This window comes from Eptatretus burgeri, chromosome 2 (genome assembly GCF_056783735.1).
Source record: "Eptatretus burgeri isolate ZD-2024b chromosome 2, Ebu_testis_v1, whole genome shotgun sequence".
Lineage (NCBI taxonomy): Eukaryota > Metazoa > Chordata > Myxini > Myxiniformes > Myxinidae > Eptatretus > Eptatretus burgeri.
In genome coordinates, this window is record NC_140962.1 from 95,718,392 (window position 1) to 95,741,160 (window position 22,769).

The window sequence follows — 22,769 nt, forward strand, 5'->3', positions numbered from 1 at the left end:
TGGAACCACCCAGACTCTTCCTCGAGCTGACCGTCCGACCAAATTGAGCAACAGGCAAGAAGGACCTGAGTCAGGGAGGTGACCAACAACCCAATGACCACTTTGACAGAACTAGAGTTCCTTGGCTGAGATGGGAAAACCTGCCAGGAGGTCAACAATCTCTGCAGCACTTCACAGGCCAGAAAGAAGCCACTCCTGAGAAAAGGGCACATGACAGCACGCCTGGAGTTTGCAAAAAGGCATGTGAAAGACTCTGAGAGCATGATGGAAAAGATTCTGTGGTCTGATGAGATGAAAATTAAACTCTTTGGCTGCGTCTGGCAGAGCGCTACGTCTGGCAGAAACCGAGCAGAGCTCCTCACCCATCTAACACTATCTCAACCTTGAATCATGGTGGTCGCTGCATCATCCCACAGGGATGCTTTTCAGTGGCAGGGAATGGGAGACTTGTAAGAATATAAGGAGCAATTTATGGAGCCAAATATAGGCAAATCCTTGAGGAGAACCTGCTTCGGACTGCAAAGGACTTTAAACTGTGGCGAAGATTTACGTTCCAGCAGGACAATGACCACAAACATGGAGCCAAAGCAACACTGGAACGGCTTTAGAACAAGAATGTGAAAGTCCTTGAGTGGCCCAGCCAAAGCGCAGACTTTAATCCCATTGAGAATCTGTGGATAGACTTGAAGATTCCTGTTCACCGATGCTCCCCATCCAACTTGACAGAGCTTGAGCAAATCTGCAAGGAAGAATGAGAAAAAAAAATCCCCAAATCCAGATGTGCAAAGCTGATACAGATATCCCCAAGAAGAATCAAAGCTGTAATCGCTGCCAAAAGCACTTCTACAAAGTATGGACTTTGGGGGTTGAATACTTATTGACGCAAGACATTTCAGCTTTTCCTTTTAAATTAATTTGTAAAAATTTCTAAAAACATATATTCACTTTGTCTCTTTGTCTTTTTGTCTCTTTGTCTTTTTGTCTCTTTGTCTTTTTGTCTCTTTGTCTCAAGAGATCCCTTGTCAAATATTTTTATTCATTCAGGGACTTCCCCGGCAACACCCTCCATGACTGATAATGGTCTTGGAAGGGGAAGAACACACCAACTCTGTGGTTAGCCAAGGCTCGTAGAAAATGGAAAGAGAAGGAATGATAATGGACAGCCTCTTGTTGTATTCATCCTTTGACAATTTGCAAGTTAAAGAGACAAGAAAAGTTGCTTAGAGATAACCACTACTTCAAAGAGGATGATCTCTGAATCAATTCATGTGGACACGTCTCCACGATAACATCATCTGAATGTTTGTGTACAACCCGAACATCAGCGAGGAGCTGAAGCCGCAAAGCGGGCATTGCAGCTCAGGAGGGAGTGAGAGTTTTGGTCGGAACATGCTGGGAGGGGGGGGGGGAGGTGGTGTTGGGATTCAAGGCAGAGGACATTTTCTGCCTGATCTCCCTCACCCATGGTTTTGATGCATCTTTACAGCCATCTGCAGGTATTGCTGAGTTCTGGCACAGGTGGGCTACTGCTCAGTCAGCTGGGTCACTCCCTGCCCATGGAGCTACGCGAATAATATGCGTGCTTCTGTGGGCAGAAATGGGGGTGTTGCCGTTGAGGAGGAGGATCCAGTGGGATCGGAGAACGGTGTTGTAATCTCCTCCCACCCCAGGAGAAGGAGGGGGAAGGAAAAGGAAGAAATTAAAGGAGGAGGGAGCTCCTTTGACTCCTGCAGAACAGGAGGACCTGGATGTGGTTGCGCTTGGTGTTGGGCCCACTGGTGTAAGAGGAGAGGGCATGACCTCCATGCAAAGGAGAGTGGGGGCTCCTCCTCTGGATAGTGGTGCATAGACAGTGGTCAAATTTTATAGGAGGAGCCTGGCCAAAGGAAATCCTCTCCTGGGATAGGCCAAGAAATGTTTGAACGTCAATGCACCTGTGGGACCGAAAGCCCCACGTGCATTCAGCTTAACTTCCCATGCTTATTCCCATTCTCGTTCCCCCTTTTCCCCAACCATCATATTTACAGGGGGGGTGGGTTATGGCTATGAGCATAAACAAGGGTTTGGGGTCACAGAAGCCCTGGGTCTTTCCTTCCCGGGCAGCAGGTCCTTCGAGGAAGGTACCTTTTTACTCCAAAGCAGAATCATTTTGCTCAGCTTCCCAGGGAGAATGTTGGTATCGCTGAGATCTGGGTCCCTGGCACCTTCGTGGCCCACGGTTGTGGGAGAAAGAACCATAGGTGGAATCGTCATGGTGGCTTGATGCGTATGGGCAAGGAAGGTGGAGCTCATTAGGCCCCATGATTCTCCTTCCGTGGCGTGCAGCCGTACACTATTTGGTGGGGTGCTTAATTTAGCAACATTTATGCTCTTAAAATTAACATCCTTAAACGCACGGGGTGTCCATACTAGAGTCTGGAGTATCACTGTTTTTGAGGAGTTGTGCAATTCTAATTGGTCATCTGCCTTTTGTAGAAATGTTATATTCCACGAATACCTCTGTGCAGATTGGGGTACGGTGAGTCGTTTTGGTCTGGAGATAGTACTAACAGTTGTTCAGGCTGAGGGTTCCTAATTAAGAGCCTGGATGTCGAGGTCCTGAGTTTAGATTTGATTATCCCAGGAGTGGTTGGCCTCATGAAGGCTGGTTATGTGGTCGACCCCGCCCCCCCCTCGGTCTTTCCCTGATCCTGGTCGACATATATGCCCTCAGAGTATAGTGGAAAATTTGGAGCTACTGAGCCAGTTGGAACTCCTCGTTTTCCACTTCTGCCCCAGTGATTGTTGGGGGTCATGTTAATATAGATGTAGCCACATTGGTCCATGATAGCTTGACATGGGCCCTTAAAAGGATTGTTCAGGATCTTAGGTTAAGGGATGTGGGTGCACAAATGAGAAGTAACTTCACCTGGACCAATGCAGGTGGTATCTGGTGTAGTAGAATGGCAGGTCGGCAAGCCTTGCGAACGCGGCCAGGTACCAGCAGAACTCTGACCCTCCAGTTCGCCTATCCTCCTGGGCTGGAGGTCCGAATAAAGGCCGGTCGGCCCCATTTCTTTTTGGTGTGTGTGTGTGTGTGTGTGTGTGTGTGTGTGTGTGTGTGTGTGTGTGTGTGTGTGTGTGTGTGTGTGTGTGTGTGTGTGTGTGTGTGTGTGTGTGTGTGTGTGTCTGTGGTGGGCCGTCCTATAAGTAGAAATTGTAGAAGTGTTGATTGCTCATTATTTCCTCTTGTCACCAAATTTTGAAGCCTTCACAGGGTGGCCTTTGTCCATGGACACTGTCCTTTGTCCATGGGCAGCATTAGAGGGACATTAGAGTTTATGGAGGAACTGAACAACAAAGAGCAGCAGGTTTACAAACTACTAATGGGTATGGGGTTGGGAGGGATGGATATACACAAAGAGTAAAAACACAAAAACAAGTAAAAAAAACCAATGTCACCCGCAGGGTGACCCGTATCTTGCCAAAAGGTGACCACGTATGACTTCTTTAAGGTCACATGAAGGTGAACAGAGCTGCTATCCACCAGGAGCGACTCCGTGAGGAATATCTGCCTACGAGAGATTCCGATGAGAATTGTTCTACAGAGTAACCATGAAAAATATGCGTTTGCCTCATCACGTCACCAAATGACGTCATAATGTCTCAAGCTTGACATATCTAGAAAGCACTCATCGAGGTGTTCAATTTGAGGTACTACACGATATGGTACCTAAGATTTCAAAATTTGACCTTGGGGTCAAAAACTTTCGACCTCCAGCGCTAACCATGAAGGTCAAGGCCGATCACCACCAAAAATTAATCAGCTGAGCGCCAGACCATGAACTATATTCCCATGAAGTTTGAAGACGATCCGATCAAAATTATTCCAGAAATAAGGGTTTTGTCGACTCCCCTGATTTGCGACAAAGTGACCTTGACCTTTGACCTTCAAAATTTTATGCGCTGAAAGGGACCTCTATAGGCCTCTGATATGCGAAGTTACAAACATTTCCAATGATAACTGTGCTCTGCAGAGTGATCGATACGTGATTACAGACAAACAACAAAAAGAAAAAAAAAAACATACAAGCTGACTAACATATCTTGCAAAAACTTCGTTTTGGCAAGATAACAATGGCCCAGAGAGGAACAGAATAGGAAAGGATGTTTGTATTTCTATGTATAAGAGATCACGGATGTAAATATGTGACTGCATGAGGTAGTGATGGACAGCCCATTTGAAAGACGAAGTGAGGAGGACAAGACAATGGATAAAGGGAGACAATTCCAGAATCGGGAGAGTAATGGGATGAATGAATGTATGTTGGCAACTAGCCAGGATTTTGGAAGGGTAAGCAGATGAAGGTTTCTAAAGGAATATAATGCAACCTGGGGTGGCGTTAGTAGGGCAGAGGCTGGAGGAGCAAGACCTGACGCAAGCTTGAATAACATAAAGAGCCTACCAACTTGCTATTTGTGGGAGAGTGACAGTCCTTGGGAATCCACCGCCTGCATTGAGATACCAATGGTGCATTGGAAAGTTTCTACTCCCCCACAAAAAAAAAATAATGAAAAAGCACTCATTGGGTTTTGAGATTGAAGAGGCCTATTATACCACTATTCAGGATGCTCAGGATCTTTTATACCAATGAGAGATGGATTTTCAACAAAAGATGGAAATGTTATGTCCAAAAAGTGATTACATTTCAATGCCCCAAAGAGCAATGTAAATTAACAGCATTAGATTTGCTTTCGAGAAGCAACACAAATTGGCTTTGCACGAGCATTTAGTAAACCGGTGACATCAAATTGTAAAGAAAGTAAAGGGTTTGTCAGATTTATATGACAAAACTACACAAACACCACACAAAGCAAGTCCTGGCAAGAGTCTGCAATCTCTGACTGCTCGTTCTCTTGTTACTAATTATTATTTTTATTATTGTTATTATTATTGTGGAACGATGAAAGAAAATATCACATTATACGGAGAAGATGAGATGAGATGGTGCACTGCTTGCTGCCTTGAAACCCCCCAAAGAGAAAAGCAGAATCGCACTGCTTGCACTGCTCGAAGCTGCAGTTTCCCAGGTGAGAGAAAAGAGGAGCAAATTAATGGGGGTGAGAAGTAAGCCTGGATTTCAGAAGGTTAAAAATAGAGGGTTATTGGAAGAATGTGGGCATCGTGAGGGTCGAGGGAGATATGGGATTCTGAAGTATTGGAGAAAGCAAGACCAAAAGAGGCTGCAGAAGAAAACGAGAGAACAAAGGGCCCTGAACCTGTGCTGTTGCTTGTTTGTGGAGGTGCCAATTATGTTGAGAGCTTTAGATACCAGAGCCTCCAGGAGCAAGAGGTAAGAAATGGGGGAACCAGTCCGTCTGGAGAGAGCAGAACTTCACTGAGCTTTGGACAAAGGCCTTTTAGGTCATGACAAGTTCAGATTCAAGGAAGGAGGACTTGATGACTCACAGAGGAATATAGGAAGGTCAGGATTTCTAGCCCAACTGCTAAAATGTCAAAACATATATTCTCATCATTCTTCATGAATCCTACAAAGAAAAGCACATTCCTCAATGTGCCAAGCATCAATGTTTCCATTGTGCTTCTCATAATCTGGAGGATGGTGCTGACTATAATCCATGTTAGTCTAAATTTAGTCCATCTTCTGGCATCATTAAAAGTCATTTGTGATAGAATTCAGAAGAAAGGGATTTGGTCAAGGTAACAGCACACAGTAGCCTACTTGATTTGAAAGATACAGTATCATTATCAAGAAAATTCTTACATTATAAATATTTATATTATAAATCATTATAAATATTGCAATCTTAGCATCTCTTCCAAATGACGGTATAATTTATGATGCAACGTTCTTTGTGCAAAGCACTTGGCCGAGAGTTTACATCTGGGTTTTATTCCATTGGGAAACAAACGCAGACGACAGACGACTCAAAAGGCATGTTATATTGCACCCAGCTATTTGTCGAGCGTTATTTACTGTTCAGACTTGGATATTTTATGCCACATTGTATAGGAAAAAACAAAACGCAATATTTGGTGGATGTGTTCTGTATAAAGGAATGCTCTCAACTTAAGCAAATATTTATTCATTTCTTAAGTGAATATGAGTGAATATTCAATGCATCAATCAACTGGGATTTATATCCCAGCGAGGCCTGTCAGCACATTCACAATCACTGTGCCTCGAGCACTCCCACAGGGTCGGATTCTTCTACGTTCCTGTGAGAAATGCTTCAGTCAACCGGTAATTAAAAACAACGCATGAGTTTCCATTACTGTCTTCTCACAGTGTCTGCTTCCAAGTCTTCCCAGGGGATTGCCTTCTGTACACACTGCTCGAGCGCCAGGCTGCGGCAAGAGGCAGAGGGAACGCTAAAATACTTTTCAGGTGGTTTTCCATCTGCTTACAAAGCGATGACTTTGGAAAGAACCCCTAATTTAATTTGGCACTTGCAGCCTTCATTCCTGATAAAAAAAAAAGGTAAATTCCTGCTCATAAGAACTGAACGACAATGCACAATTTTCCAAAGCTCATGCAATCCAATTTCACTGGTGGCTCTACTAGTGGGGCAGATAACAGCAATTTTTGAGAGGAATCGTGCAAATGATGATACAAGCATCAAATTTGGCACATTTGTTCTCCAGGAGATTCTAATCAAATCTGCCTGATTGGCCATTTGAAAATCCAAATTTTGAAAATTTTGAAAAAAAAAAAAAAACTTCAAAAAAGTCAAGACCACGAATCGATGTTGGATACTGGCTGAGATTGGTGAATGTTTCAGAAACATCATCAAAGACGTTCCAAGTCTGCCATGCAGTTTTCTTCCCTTTCCCGCGGAAGGCAGACACGACGTCACATCCAGTGAACGCATGGAAGTATGGGATCCCTCGAGCTTTCTCAGGTCCTATTGCAGAAACTACCTCATGGACTGGAATCCATCGCGCCTTGGCTCCTTGGCCAAAGGCAATCCACATGTTCTCAAGACCTAGTTCCTGTAAGGATGGCAGTACAGATATTGCTATGACTAGTACGTCCGTGTCATTAGCCTTAATGATAATGGACTTGCTACCATCCGTCGTTGAATATTTGTACACGCCAGGGATGCGAGTGTCAGCTTCTTCATGACAACAAGGAGACACAGCATCCAGTGACTTCCTTGTGTTGCTAATGGCATCTTCTCCTTTTGTGACAATGACTGTGATCGTCGTCTGTGCTTCACACATCTTTTCCGCAAGGAAGTGAAACAGCTCAGTCTTGTTGCTGTCATCTCGAAGAAAGCTTCTCCAGTTACTTGGGGTCTTACTGGTTCCTGTCACTCTTCTCCTGATTCCTTACCCCCTTTTCGACCTTGCCTCGGACTTCAGACTTGACTTCTTGTACACATCAAACACTACGTCCACCCTTTCGTACCTGGCACCATAGGATTCCACCTTTGGGATGATGGTTCTTCAGCATAGTTATCAAATATATTTGAAGTGCGTGGAGGTAGGGCATTGATAAGTGCTGAGCCATCAATGATGACTGCATCTCCCCTTGGTTCTCTGTCTGGGATGTTCACTTGCGCTTCAAGAATTTCAGCCAGCTGTGACTTCAATTTTTTCAAAATTTGGATTTTCAAATGGCCAATCAGGCAGATTTGATCAGAAAGCCCTGCAGAACAGAAATGCCAAATTTGATGCTTGTATCATAATTTGTACGATTTTGCTACTATCTACTACACTATACATAAATGCGCGGCATCAGTTGAGGAAAAAAATAGCATTAGAGTAATTAACAATTTTTAATTGGGAAAAAAATTAAATTTAGCTTAGTTATACAGTTAGTTCCACAAACAGAACTTTAGGCATTTTTGGGGGGGGTGGGGGGGAGGAGTTCGGGAGAGGGTAATACAAAATCTCGGCTCATGGAAGAGCAAGTTGAGAGGGGGAAAAAAAAAATACAAGACAAGTGTACTGACAGTCAGACCACAGTTACACATAGCAAGGAAGGGAATGAACAAACAGGAAAAGATGATGGAAGGAAACACTTTTTTTTTTTAATCCACAGGGTAACCTCCTGGAATGAGTTTGAGCAAGTAAGAGGGTTGGATTAGGTAGGGCTAATGGGGGTAGAAAAGGTCACAGGTAGGGATGGGGAACGTCATGAGATGGCGTTGAACCACTTGCTTGAAGTGAGACACACCATTTAATTTCACAGACAGGCCAGTAAAGAGTGAAGAGATAAAAATAAATAAATAAATACAAACTACTTTTCATATATTTCTGCCGAAAAGGTCCAATATAATTTCCCCAGCTACTTTGTTACGACCTAGACACCGTTTCATTTGAAGAGCTTGTGACCCCATTTCCTTGTTGAACCCCGAATGAGAATGAGAGCACAACATCAGACAAAAATACTTGTTTGCAGTTGCAAGAAAAAAAAAAAATCAAAGCCAAAACAAAATTGGTTTTTTCTGAAAATACAGCGTCGTATAGAAACCACCGCTCGTTTCTGTTGTCATTTGAAAGCTGTGGGACCCAAACAAAAATGAAGGAAATTCGTGATTCAACTTTGTGTTCACTAACTTGGTGACAAAAGGCACGGATGCCATCAGATGAAACATGTAGCACTGGACTCACATTTCGGTCACTCTTTTATGAGGTTCTATGGTAAAACAGAGTTCTTTTTTTAAAATTCTTTTTAAGCTTTCACAAAATAACATACTGTGGTTTAGAGGCTTCAGCCTGGTCTGTTTGAAGCTTCATCCCTCCCTCGACTTCCATGGTGCAGTACACGATGCGGTTTGGAGCCAGGGATTTCAAGCCCTGAACTTCCATGATGACAATCTAGAGGAGACAAGACAAAACTAGTCTCAAATTCCGTTCAGTGGGAAAGTCACAAAATTGCTCACATTTTCCATCTTGGAAGTATAACCAAAATTAAATCGTCGATTTCAGCCGTACTTTGATACTAGCCAAAACTGTAATGAATACAGTTGTACAAATAACCTCAAAACAGCATTACGAGGAAAAAAAAAAAAACTTTCAAATCATTTGATATATTTTTGGTTTGGCTGAAATGAAAAGGCCTGCTAAAATTTCCTTAGCAGGTTGTTTCATTAGAAGATAAGCTAGTGATCCCATTTCCTTGTCAAACCTCGAGTGAGAATGAGAGCACCACATCAGACTTTGACAGCTGATTTTCACTCTCTTCGCCAATTTCTATGAATGACGAGTTCTGATTCCGGCGCAACTTTTGAAGCTTGAAATCTGAACCACCGCGAGACACGGGCATGCTCTCCAAGTTGGCCATAAGTAGATTCACAGACGACTTGAGTTCCTCCACATACAAAGCTTCCATTTCTTTCTGAACAAACTGTGGAAAACGCCGTTCCTGTAAAATGGAAGTGTGGACAAAGGAAATGGGGAGAATGGGTGGTGACAACAAATAGATGTTAGACTTATGCATCTCATATGTATGTATTTGCCTCTCATGTCGGAGCTGGCAAGGTAGCTTAGATCTGGCAGGCTGGCAGCTATGTGTACTTACCTTTGAACAGTCTCGAGCCAGGGTATGAATCTTCACACAGCTTGAACTACCTCCAGCCTGGCTTTGAATCACGACCGAGCTACGAAAACTGTCACCCTGGCATTTCACATGTAGGACAATGAATCAATTTGTGCACTGTCTTTCAGAAAGACAATCAGGCAGAGTGCCCATCCGTCAGCCAGGACTAGTTCTAAATGGACATTAAAGATACCAATGGTGTGGGAGGGAGGGGGGGTGATGGATGCAGGCGGAGGAGGGGGCAGGTGATCGCGGGCAGATGACGGTGGGTGGTCGGATGTGGGAGGAGGGAGGGTGTATTTAGATGGGTGACAGGTTGGGCTCAGACTGAGGGGAAAGGGGTGGACTTTGGTGGGGGCAGGTGAACTTGGGAAAGGGGAGCGGCTGGACTCGGGTGAGGGGAGGGGGGAGTGTATGCGAGGGCGGGGTGGACATGGATGGGTGGATCCTAAGTTCAGCCAAATGAATCCAGCCATCATGACGAGAGTGGATGGAAGGGTGTTTAAAAGAACTAAAAGGTAGTGCTCGATGATCGCGACGAGATATTTGAGATGGGTTTTTGAGTGTACTGGAAAAGAAACAGAAGTTTAAAAAGAAATAGAAGTCGTATGACATGGAGGTGTTTGGAAAGGGCAGTGAAGGGAGATTATGAATTTTAAAATGTCACTTTAATGAAATTTTGCATCATAAGAAAGAAGTTTTGTAATCAAGAAAAGTTTTGAGTATTAAAAGGGACAAAAATTATGAAGAACGAGCAAACAAAGTAGTGAGAGGAAAGAATGAGAGAAGAATCAGTGAGGAGGATTTGTGGGTGTTCATTTATTTTGAAATTTCTGAGTTGAAAAAGGGAGAAAGATGATGAACACCAGCATTATGGGAGGAAACAAAGACAAAGACGGACGGTAAGGAAGGAGAGAACGTGTCAGAGTCGGGGGGGGGGGGGGCAAGGCCTGATTAGTTGGGGTTGTGCTCACCTGCTATTTCTGGTTGTCCAATCAATTTTCAATCGATGGCCCTTCCTCAATAAAATCCACAGGGCAATCTCTTGGAATGAGTACACATTTTGTTTAAACCATCGCTTTTTGCCAAACCATTTCGGACATCGTGAGCATCGGATATGGGGTTGTAGATTCTCATTTTGTGTATTTTTGTGTTAAAAACCAAACAAAACAAAACAAGGACCTCGAAAACCATATGCCCCGTATACCTTGACCACCGCGCCATGACATGAATTATACAAAAAGGTTTTCCCTCTTGTAAACAACACAGGAGTTCATTACGTTAAGTGACATGATGCAATGGATGAAATCAACAGGACTTTGATCGATGGACACTAACAGCCGTGGGAAGAAAGGAGAAGCTGAAATTTCGTGCGTTAACCCTTCGTTGGAGCAAAAAGAGAGGAATGCGATGCAGTTTAGCGCCGACACGTTTTTAGTAAAAACAAAAATTCACCACAAGCTTGTTGCAGAATTCGTGACATGTTCCCCCCATCACCGCCTTGCCGCGTCCTTCGCGAAGAGCAGGTGAGTTATCGCCGGCACCATGGCTGAGTTCCAAATTCCTACCCTAACCGGCAGATGGCATTGCATCAGAGGCAAAGCCATTCCCCCAGCCAATGATGCTATCCAGCAGGCTTGTGCTGAAAACGAACGAAGAAAAAAACTACCTTGTAGTTCTTAATCTTCCACAGCTGTTGATTCCTGACCATCAACAAATCCAGTCATGTCTTCTGCCGTCCACTATTGTGGTACTTAAGCATTCGCAATGCTGTCATAACACAATTGCCTACTATTTTCAAAAGGTAAATATTCCACGCATCAGCAGATGCGATCAGAAGGGATAGCCGGTTTAACATCTCTTCCCACGGGCTTTTTCGACATTATGCTTTGGGAATAATTTTGACGCTTTCATTCACAATCATGTCTTTTATTTTTCTACTTCTATGTTAGTTACGGACTAGTTGCTAAATCTACCCTCGTATAGGCCAGTCTTTATTTTCCTAGCAATGTCACAAGAACTTTTCAGAATATAACCCTATAAAGGCAAGCCATTGTAACGCTAGATTCAAAAATTACCGCCGATCGGGGGTGACGGTCATCTCTGAAGCTCTGTAGATGTGGATCTCTGATCGGCTTAAATGGCTTCGATGTCGTCTTGTCTTTTGGTTCAACGTACAGACGAAAGCCCGGGAGTAAAGAGGATAGAAAACCTCAGAAATCAAACTACATGTCTGAGTTATCCAGAGATAGATTTTGAAAATGGTTGATTTGGAACATTTATGATCAATGTGTCTTCAAAAGGATAGAAACCGGACCTCAGAAATCAAACCGCATTTCTGAGTCATAAATGGCGGATGATATTTTGACAATGGATGATTTCACAAGTTTACAGCATCGGTGACCTTGACCTTGACCTTCAATCGTGTCAAAAGTCATACCGTCGTGCATCACTCATCGACCCCTACCTACATACCAAGTTTCATAAAGATCGGGTGAATTTTTTTTGACCGTATCACATCGATGATTTTTTCCAACTTTGAAGACACGTGACTCGATAACCAGGGCGCATTTCAAAAAACCGGCCAGACCAAATTTAGATATTGTTCCATATTATCAGAATCCGAAGGAATTTCGAAGATCGGATCATAAACGGCGGAGGAGATAGATTTTGAAAATGGACGATTTCGCAACTTTGGAGTGACCTTGACGTTGACCTTGACCTTCAATCGGGTCAAAGGTTATACCGTCGTGCATCCCTCATCGACATCTACCCACATACAAAATATCAAGAAAATCGGAAGAAAAAATGGGGACGTACGGACATAGAGACTGGTTTTATTACGTCATCTCGTTAGAGATGACCTATAAAGTCAAGGCTCATGGAAGAGTGAAACGACCGGGACGTGTGGGTATCGACTGATGTGACTCACAAGGGCAGAAAGGAACAAGCAGACGGTGAACGAACAAATATGTCCAGTATATGGGCGAAGGTTATCAGGAATAAAGGAAAAAAAAAAAAAGGGATTATGAATGGAAATGGGATATGAAAAATAACTCTTGGTTGTTATGGAAGAACTTAGAAACAATCACCATTCCACACCCTCACTGCTTTTAACAGATTTCTCATTCTTCACGTCAAATCGTCATATCCCTTTCTCGACACATTCCACGATGAAAGCACTGCTGAACCACCCACTTGTACTCCCTCTACCCAATTAACTCATTTTATCCTTCAAAGCGTTAGGATTCAAAGGAAAAACCTACAGAAAGATCCCAAACGATTATTTCATCACGTATGAAATTGTAATGAGTACCCTTTGATCGCATCAAAATGACATCCAAGCAGCAGTTTGATGTCAGCTCCCGAAGCCCTTGTTTGTCCAGAGGGCCATCATGTCTCCTCCAGCACGTTGATGGTTCACCTCCAAACTGTAACAACTGTTCATGTGCCACAGCTTGCATCGGAAATTATTGTAGAAATGAAGAAGAATTGCAGCGTTAGTTGCCGGACATTAAAGATCCCCCGATTGACCTTCACGACGGGTCGGCAAGCTATCGGCGGCACCATGAACAAATTACAAATTCCTGCCCTAACCAGCAGAGGGCATTGCATTAGCAGCACGGCCGCGCCCTCAGCCAGTGATGTCACCCCGCAGCCTTGTGCTGCACACGAATGAAGAAGAAGAAGATTGTAATCCAATCAATGAGAAGGTGCTGCACCATTATAAAGCCCATAAAAGTATCTAAAGGCAGTCCTACTAAGGCCAAAAAGAGGGAACGCAAACAAAATGTGATGGTAAGTTTGTTCTGTAGACGATATATGTTGGTAAAGTACAGATCTTGGCAATGATCTTGGTGCAAATGGGTGTGAATATTATCTCAAGAATATCAAGATAATAATTTGCATGAAGTGGTCTTAAGTGGATGTTCTGCTGTTCAACAACCGTTTCTGAAAATGGTGTCGCACCACAAACACGGGTGAGTAAAACTCGAGGAATGTGCTCTTTTACCATTAATCCAAGTTAGCATCGTTTCGCAACAATCGACGACAACTTGTTTGACGGATGGGAGGAGAACAGCATCATAGTTAATGGTCACAACGACAGTGAAGCATGGTGGACGACTGGACACCAGACAAGGCTGTCGGTGATCTGCACAAAACTGAAATATCGAGTCGTGGACAACCCAAATAACCTGGTTAGGGCAGTGGCTTGTCATCCAAGAGGTCCTGAGTTCAAGCCCCGTTGGGCCACTGAATTAATACACCAGGGGGTTGACTCAGCCTGTCATCCTTCCGAGGTCGGCGAAATGAGTACCAGTGTACTGGGCCAGTGTATACCCCGGTTAAAATAGGTGTACCTTATCCCTGTGTCGTAAGAGGCGACCAGGGTTGCGTCAGGAAGGGCATCCGGTGTAAAACATGTGCCAAATCACTATGCGGATCATACGGATGATCCGCTGTGGCGACCCCTAACGGGAGGAGGAGGAAGAAGAAGAAGAAGGAAGAAGAAGAAGAAGAAGGAAGAAGAAGAGGAAAGAAGAAGAGGAAAGAAGAAGAGGAAAGAAGAAGAGGAAAGAAGAAGAGGAAAGAAGAAGAGGAAAGAAGAAGAAGAAAGAAGAAGAAGAAGAAAGAAGAAGAAGAAGAAAGAAGAAGAAGAAGAAAGAAGAAGAAGAAGAAAGAAGAAAAAGAAAAAAGAAAAACAAAAAGAAAGAAGAAAAAGAAGAAAGAAAAAGAAAGAAGAAGAAGAAGAAAGAAGAAGAAGAAGAAAGAAGAAGAAGAAGAAAGAAGAAGAAGAAGAAACAAGAAGAAAGAAGAAGAAGAAGAAAGAAGAAGAAAGAAGAAGAAGAAGAGCAGAAGAAAGAAGAAGGAAGAAGAAGAAGAAGAAAGAAGAAGAAGAAGAAGAAAGAAGAAGAAGAAGAAAGAAGAAAGAAGAAGAAAGAAGAAAGAAGAAGAAAGAAGAAGAAGAAGAAGAAGAAAGAAGAAGAAAGAAGAAGGAAGAAGAAGGAAGAAGAAGAAGAAGAAGGAAGAAGAAGAAGAAAAAAAAAAAAGAAGAAGAAGAAAGAAGAAGAAAGAAGAAGAAGAAGAAGAAAGAAGAAGAAAGAAGAAGAAGAAAGAAGAAGAAGAAAGAAGAAGAAAGAAGAAGAAGAAAGAAGAAGAAGAAGAAAGAAGAAGAAAGAAGAAAGAAGAAGAAAGAAGAACAAGAAAGAAGAAGAAAGAAGAAGGAAAAAGAAGAAAAAAGAAGAAGAAGAAAAAAAAAGAAGAAGAAAAAAGAAGAAAAAGAAGAAGAAGAAGAAGAAGAAAGAAGAAGAAGAAGAAAGAAGAAGAAAGAAGAAGAAAGAAGAAGAAAGAAGAAGAAAGAAGAAGAAAGAAGAAGAAAGAAGAAGAAAGAAGAAGAAAGAAGAAGAAAGAAGAAGAAAGAAGAAGAAAGAAGAAGAAAGAAGAAGAAAGAAGAAGAAAGAAGAAGAAAGAAGAAGAAAGAAGAAGAAAGAAGAAGAAAGAAGAAGAAGAAGAAGAAGAAGAAGAAAGAAGAAGAAGAAGAAGAAGAAGAAGAAGAAGAAGAAGAAGAAGAAGAAGAAGAAGAAGAAAGAAGAAAGAAGAAGAAAGAAGAAACAAGAAAGAAGAAGAAAGAAGAAACAAGAACAAAGAAGAAAGAAGAAACAAGAAGAAAGAAGAAAGAAGAAAGAAGAAGAAAGAAGAAAGAAGAAAGAAGAAGAAAGAAGAAAGAAGAAGAAAGAAGAAAGAAGAAGAAAGAAGAAAGAAGAAGAAAGAAGAAAGAAGAAGAAAGAAGAAAGAAGAAGAAAGAAGAAAGAAGAAGAAAGAAGAAAGAAGAAGAAGAAGAAGAAGAACGAAGAAGAAGAAGAAGAAGAAGAAGAAGAAGAAGAAGAAAGAAGAAGAAGAAGAAGAAGAAGAAGAAGAAAGAGAAAAAGAAGAAGAAGAAGAAGAAGAAAGAAGAAGAAGAGAGAGAGAAAGAAGAAGAAGAAGAAAGAAGAAGAAGAGAGAGAGAAAGAAGAAGAAGAAGAAGAAAGAAGAAGAAGAGAGAGAGAAAGAAGAAGAAGAAGAAGAAAGAAGAAGAAGAAGAAGAAAGAAGAAGAAGAGAGAGAGAAAGAAGAAGAAGAAGAAGAAAGAAGAAGAAGAAAGAAGAAGAAAGAAGAAGAAGAAAGAAGAAGAAGAAAGAAGAAGAAGAAAGAAGAAGAAGAAAGAAGAAAGAAGAAAGAAGAAAGAAGAAAAAGAAGAAAAAGAAGAAAAAGAAGAAAAAGAAGAAAAAGAAGAAAAAGAAGAAAAAGAAGAAAAAGAAGAAAAAGAAGAAAAAAAAGGAAGAAAAAAAAGAAGAAGAAGAAGAAGAAGAAGAAGAAGTAAAAGAAAAAGAAGAAGAAGAAGAAGAAGAAGAAGAAGAAGAAGAAGAAGAAGTAAAAGAAAAAGAAGAAGAAGAAGAAGAAGAAGAAGAAGAAGAAGAAGAAGAAGAAGAAGAAGAAGAAGAAGAAGAAGAAGGACAACCCAAATAACCAGAGCCATTTGGAGATCAAACTCGCATGAGCAGAACACAGCACGCCGCATCATACAACGTCCTTATTGTAATACAACAATGATCTCCACATCCAAGCCAGAAATTAAAATGACAATAAAACTGAAGCTGGCCTTGCCTCATCTTCAAACCGAGTGAAAACAAAATGATTAGCTTCCGGTAACTGGCAGGCCTCGTGTTTCTCACAATCCCGGTTCCTGGTTCAAGTGATTGTCCAACATGTTTTCAGCCAGTTCAGTTGGCTTCAGAAGCCTCTGGGAAATTCTGACCATTACTACACAGCGAGGAACGCGTGCGATCGGCGCCGTGCTATCAAAACCGTGTTATTGTTGAATCGCCGTGGTGTTAAACATCAAGAGTGATGTGATTTATTTGTTTATTTCAAGTAAAGGGATTGGAAACGTTCCTCAATGTTCACAAAATACACGGTCAGATGATTATTGTCACACTCAAACAATTAAATCACTCGCAGACCAGGTTGGCCTTGCTAGTTGATTATGATGCGATCGAGTTGTGCCGTTTTTAGATCCTCGTGGAGGATCTCTCAGTCTTACTCACGTTGTTGTTGTTGTTCATCTTCTTCTTGTGGACTTTTTCCTTCCTGAAACTTGGCACATATATATGTAAAAATACCCTGCGCAGACAGTTTCCATCTCCGATTTTGGAAATTCTTCCTAGAAAAAAAAGTTGACGTCATAATATCGCCGCTAATGGAAATCGCCTATACCATTATCTCCGAAACGAGGCAAGCTGTTTGAATTTTGTTTGCGGGAATCAAGCCGGGCATTAGCACAGATAATTAATTTATCGCAAACCTGATACATCACAATGACGTCATATTCGTTTTTATGACGTCATCAATAAGAGGACGAGGATCATAGCTCATTTGAGCTTGTTGTCGATATTGGTCTTTCAAAACCCTATGATTTACTTCGAAGATAACACTAGATTTCTGCTTTTATATTTTAGCTCCGATGGACATTTAAATCCATAGTTCCAGGAGTTAAATGCATGACATGTTCAGTTTACAAATCTATTTTTAATATATAAAACAAAGCGGTGTCTGTATTATATCTGTCTAGATGTCCAGGAGCTACTCCCATACCCTCAGGTCGATTGACCCCAACATTTCAGGGTATACTCAGAAGGGACTCCACAAAATATTTTAATTTTTCAAATAGTTTTTTTTTTTTGGAAACTTTTATGTCTTGGATTTCTCATCGGTGTAATTATTTGGATCATTTCTCCATTGTGGCAGGCCAGTGGGCTGAAAAGGGCACTCTCACCTGGAGGGTGGGTGTACCTGCTAGTGCGAAATATATTGAACGCATATTTAAAGACAAGGTTGAAAAACAAAAATAAAAAGTTTCTGAGCAAACTGCTCCAATTCTCTGGAAACACATTAAGCAGAAAGGAATCATTTTTTTTATTAATATTATCCCCCACAAGGTGTATCTAAACAAAATGTTTAAAATTACATGACCAGCAACAGGGTCAATGTTCTTCGTAGGCACGGTCAGTGTGTACAGAAATTACATGGTACCGAAGAGTGGAGAAACACGTAGGAATGCAGAGGGAAAAATACAAACGGGCGATCAGTGGCAGCAAGGTGTTGCTGCTGGTTGTGGTGGCAAGAGCCATGTCAAAATTATAGTAAAGGTTTTTCATCCACTAGAGCTTGGAGGAACAGGCACAGGGTCTCGTCACACCGTCGTGTCACATAATCGCACATAGATGTTTACTGTTCAGAGCGACTCAGAGTGACTGTGTGAAACAGGAAGCTACAAGCACAAGCAAAGCTGGAGAGAGAGATGTCGTTCCTGAGATGGCAATGCAATCAGCAAAGATGTACATATCGGCAAGTTTGGACAGAAGTTAGCCCTCCTCGGGTATTGGAGTTAGCAGTGTTCATGATGTGCGACAAAGGCACATCCTCTGAGGCTTGTACCGAGAACACTGGGACGTGTTCAACCTGGCACACTGCTGCAGTGGCTCACTCGCAGGCATAAGCATTTAGCTCTGACCATAGACTGGTGTGATACGCTTACTGCTTTCTCTGTGACACACGTACAGCTCTGCGTGTTCTCTTCCCTCAGCTTCTTTCTTTCTACTCTTCTCTCAAACAACAACCTGCCTTGGCACAGCAACCACTAACCAACTTCTGCATTCTTCCCAGTCACCTTTTATGCCCCGATGCCCGAAGCTAAATAAAGCCCATTTCTAGACCTCTTTGGTTCTTAGTCCAATCAATAGCATTGACCTTGTGTTCTTTCAGAGTGAGTGCTTCAAAAGTTACTTTACTTTCTGGCATGCTCCAGGAAAGTAGTTACCATGTAAACTAATGGTAGCTGGGTGTAGTTGATCTTACTTTGCACTGGATTCCTGTTTTCACCAATTCAGTTTACACATCGTTGTCTATTTGGTCCAAAGTAACACCTTATGCAGAATTTCTTCTTCTCCTTATTCTTCATATGCAGAACATGGCTGCAAGTAGTAACAATGGCTGAGGGTGTGGCTGTGCCGCTGATGCAACCACCTCTTGTCGGTTTGGGCAGGAATTTGGATTTGGCCATGGTGCCGGTGATGACTTGCCTAAGCTCTGCGAAGGATACCATTGAATCTTTAACATCCACCAACTCATGCCAGCAGATGGGACACCAAGTTTAACGTCCATCCGAAGGACGGCACACACATTGATAAATCACCCTGTCTGTGAGACCGAGATGACAGTTTGTACAAGTGTGCATACAAACGACTTGTGCGATTCCATATTTATCTCCAACACTGCACATGTATTGGAAATAAAATTTACAACCTGCCATGATATCCATACTGAAAAAGGTCAGACATGTAAATGGTGTATGTACAGATCGGCTGCACTGTTGTCTACGATAATTTGTGCTCATGCGTGCGCAGCACAATAAAGCACCAAACAACTCAAAGAGGCAATCAATTTTACGTGAAACAATCACTGGGAGTAATAATTATATTAATAATAATGTCACCCTCGAGATTAAAACCAGCCTGCGTGCATGATGGAGCCCATAGTTCTCTGGATTCTGGCAAAAATCACCCAATCTCACCGCTCCCATTTGGATGGAATATGCCAAGTTGCTTTATCAAATTCCCTGGAGGAGCTCATTGCTGCAGCACTCGCACATGCCACATGGCATCTGCGTTGAGCAGATTTGGTCGTCACGGCAATCTTCACCCGGTCCACCCTCTCATCAAGCACCGCAAAGTGGCCAACGTTACTCCAGTGTGCTAATTAGTACACCTCATTTATGGATGCACAGTGCGCAAAAATTGAACATGCAAGCGTCGTTGTCCGTCATGTTTCGATTGCTTTCGAACATGATATCTGGGGCACCAGTCGAATGCCCCAAGTGAAAAATATTGATGGCTCTTTACGCAAACACAATCACTTCCAGTTAAACGAATGACATGCTGTCAGAGACTTCATTCGGCATAATACACGAACAAGAGAGAAACCTTGCCTGTGAACAAAGATTTATTTTACTTCACTTACAAAAACGGGGACGAGCTTCATTGGCCAACAGAGCGGGAGGGCTACGGATAGTCTCACAGCCTTTGCCAAAATAGATGGCTTGAATTAAAACCACTCGTTCTGGCTTGAACATCTCAGAATTGAATTGTTCTGCTCTCAGTGGGAACTATTTATATAGATGTATTACCCAGATTATTTTGGAAGAGTGCTGCAGTTCTACTTGTGGCATTAAAGAATGTTGGCTGCAATAGTAATTGTATCAGGGTCACAGGAGCAAAATCAAATTCATTTGATTGTCTTGGGAAATCACCAAAAAATGCTGCAACAGTTATACATAGTTGAAGCGTGATTGAAGAGGCACTTGTGCGTGTAGCAAATACGGTAACAGGGTTGGAGAAAAAGCATCCATACCGTTGCACTGCAAAATCCAGATACGAGTTAAAATGAAGGAAAAAAAACAGAAGCCTCATTCAGATCAACCTGCATTCCTCATCATCAATAATGTAGCATCCTCTTTTCCTGGATGCCAGTGCTGCTGAAGCAGTCTTTTAGAAAGGGATACGCTGGGTGGCTCGTCGTTGCCTTCTGAGCATCTTGTCAGGGAAGGAAGTAAATTTGTTTAGGGTGTTGGCGATAACTCATCGACTCTTCGTGAAAAGTAATGAGGGATCTTTATTGTCCATAAACGACCAGTGGTGGCAGACGGGTATTTTACTTTACCTCCTTCCAATGAATGGCACACACATTGATGCAGTGCTCTGCATGCGAAACACCAGGGTGGCAGTTTATACCTGCGTCGAGATTTGGAGAACCCCGGCTAAACAGGTAAAAGGCAAGTCTACAAAATCTCTTAGCTATCCTGCCAGCCCCTCTATATCTCTACTATTATCTATAAAAATAAAAAACTAGACATCAAATCACATTCCTTGTAAATATACAACAGAGAGCAGAGTCGAGAGAAGATACCCCTTGGCTTACCCTGGCCATTTGTTCAGCCATCTGCAGTCGTCCATCCAGTTCCCGTCTAATCTGTGCTGCCTGCTCATCCGAGTTGTCCAGCTGTTCACGAGTTGGGTGCACAAAGAGAGGAGTGGAGAACAAGTCTGAGCGACTTATGCTGGTGTGGAAATCACGTGAGATACGGGCATCGTTAGACTTAAAAAGTATATGCATCATTGTATTTCAGGAAAAAAGTAGAGTTCACACTCAAAGAATTCTAGTAAAAACTTCTGCACCAAAAGGTTATCAATGTGCTGTGTCAATTCCTCCATGCACTCCACTTTTCATGATTTATGTGCAATCCCATGTTGCGGCGAGTCATTTCCAATGGCACATTTTGGCCTGCGGTAGCTGCAATTGATTGGTAGGAGCTTTTAGGGTCATTTTGATCTTTTGAGGTCATTTGAGATCAATAGCTTTTACCGTCAAATATAGGTGAAGGAAGAAATGCTTTTCAGGTTGTGTGGAAAAAAAAAACATGCATGTCATCCTCCAACAATAAAATACAGAAAACTCTTTACCGACGATGGCAACAAAAATAGATTACCCCAAACACAAGAAGGAAAGATTATAAATAAATAAAAACACTCGCGTAGTCAACAAAACGAGGGAGAGAAAAAGCCGTTTGTGTAATGTCGTTAGTTAATTGTATTGCGTCTGAAAAAAAAAATGCACTTTAATCGACTGTCATCACGATCGGCATGAAACGCAATCTTCACATTCCCTAAAGAGAGCCAGAACAGTCTCATCGTACTCGAGCAGTCCTTTAACTGGGTGGTTCTGCAAGCATATCAAATCTTCTCTGCTTGGGAGTGCAATATAAAACCCACTATTGTAAAAAAAAAATTCTAAAGAAATGAAAATTGCAATTTGGAAATGGAACAAAAAGTTAATAATACGAGAAAACGATGGATGGGGGAATTTGAATTGAGAAACGGAACAAAAGGGAAATAATAGGAGAAAAATCTTAAATTGGGAATGCAGGAGAAAAAAACAAAACAAAAACAAAAGGCAACAAGTAAAGAAACGTTATTGCTATTATTATTACTATTACTGCGACTACTCATTTAATGACCATCTTCCTGTATCAGTGGGTTGGTTGGCTGATGGCCCCTCTCCACTCAGTCCTGTCAAAAGTATTCTCCTCCATTAAACCCAACAACTGCATGTATCTACTGATCACATCCCTCCAGGTCTTTTTTCGGTCGACCTCTTGGTCTTTTCCCCTCATCTGCTAAACTAAGTGACTTTCCTGGCAGATTCTGCTGATGCAGTGCTCTCTGTCGTTTATGGCAAGAATTGGAATTTGTTCCAGGTGCCAGTGATAACTCATCTAATCTTTGTCCAAACAACACCAATGGATTTTTAACATACACTAACTAATAATAGCGGATGGGACACCCAGGTCAACGTCCATCCGAGAAAGTGCACTTTGTGATGAAACGCCCTGCCTGCGAATCACCAATTTGAGAGTTTATAGTCTGGCCAAAAAATTAACCCAGGTGAGACGGCTCATAGGTATGTGGGATACATCTGCCTCAACCCATCAGGATCCAACCAACTAACTTCAAGTCTTTGAAACAAAAAAAACAATGAAAAACTAGAGGGGGAGCACTCAGTAGAGTGCAAAACCTCTGCCGCCAATACTGCTAGGTCACTCAAGTGAACCTGATATCCTATTCATTCAATTTGACATCAACAGTGCTCACAGAGTTATAGTTTGCAACTTTCCCTTTTACTTTTAACTTTTACATACTCAATTCATTCGTCATAACTCAATTCCTCGAGACAGAAATTGATTTTACGTGGGTATATCCACCTGAAGTTCCAAAATCAGCCGCAATTATAATTTTGGCATGTTTTTTGTTGGAAATCACTTATAACATGTAGAAATGCAAAAAAAAAAGAAATCGAAATTTTGTTGAAAAAAAAAGTTGCAAAATTTTTTTTTTCTCTAACAATTTTTTTTTGGGGGGGGGGGTTGGAAATCACTTATAACATGCAGAAATGCAAAAAAAAAATTCAAATGTTTTTTCAAAATGGCCGCCATAGCGGCCATATTGGAATTTGGACCAGGTCCAAAATCTAATGGCATGATCCTTGGACCATACCTAATCCCCCCACCAAGTTTCGTTGAAATCCGTCGAGGAGTTTTTCCGTAATACTGTTCACAAACAAACAAACAAAC

At 42.0% G+C, this 22,769-nt stretch overlaps 1 protein-coding gene across 1 annotated transcript in view; it reads left to right on the forward strand.

The window, feature by feature from the left end:
* Positions 1–22,769, forward strand: part of LOC147032614 (calcium-dependent secretion activator 1-like) — a 488,157-nt gene that overhangs the window by 184,363 nt on the left and 281,025 nt on the right. Inside the window, exon 8 of the mRNA XM_085850762.1 lies at positions 18,552–18,654. Within this exon, the coding sequence (XP_085706888.1) occupies positions 18,552–18,654 (103 nt within the window). The remainder of the gene's footprint in view (positions 1–18,551; positions 18,655–22,769) is intronic.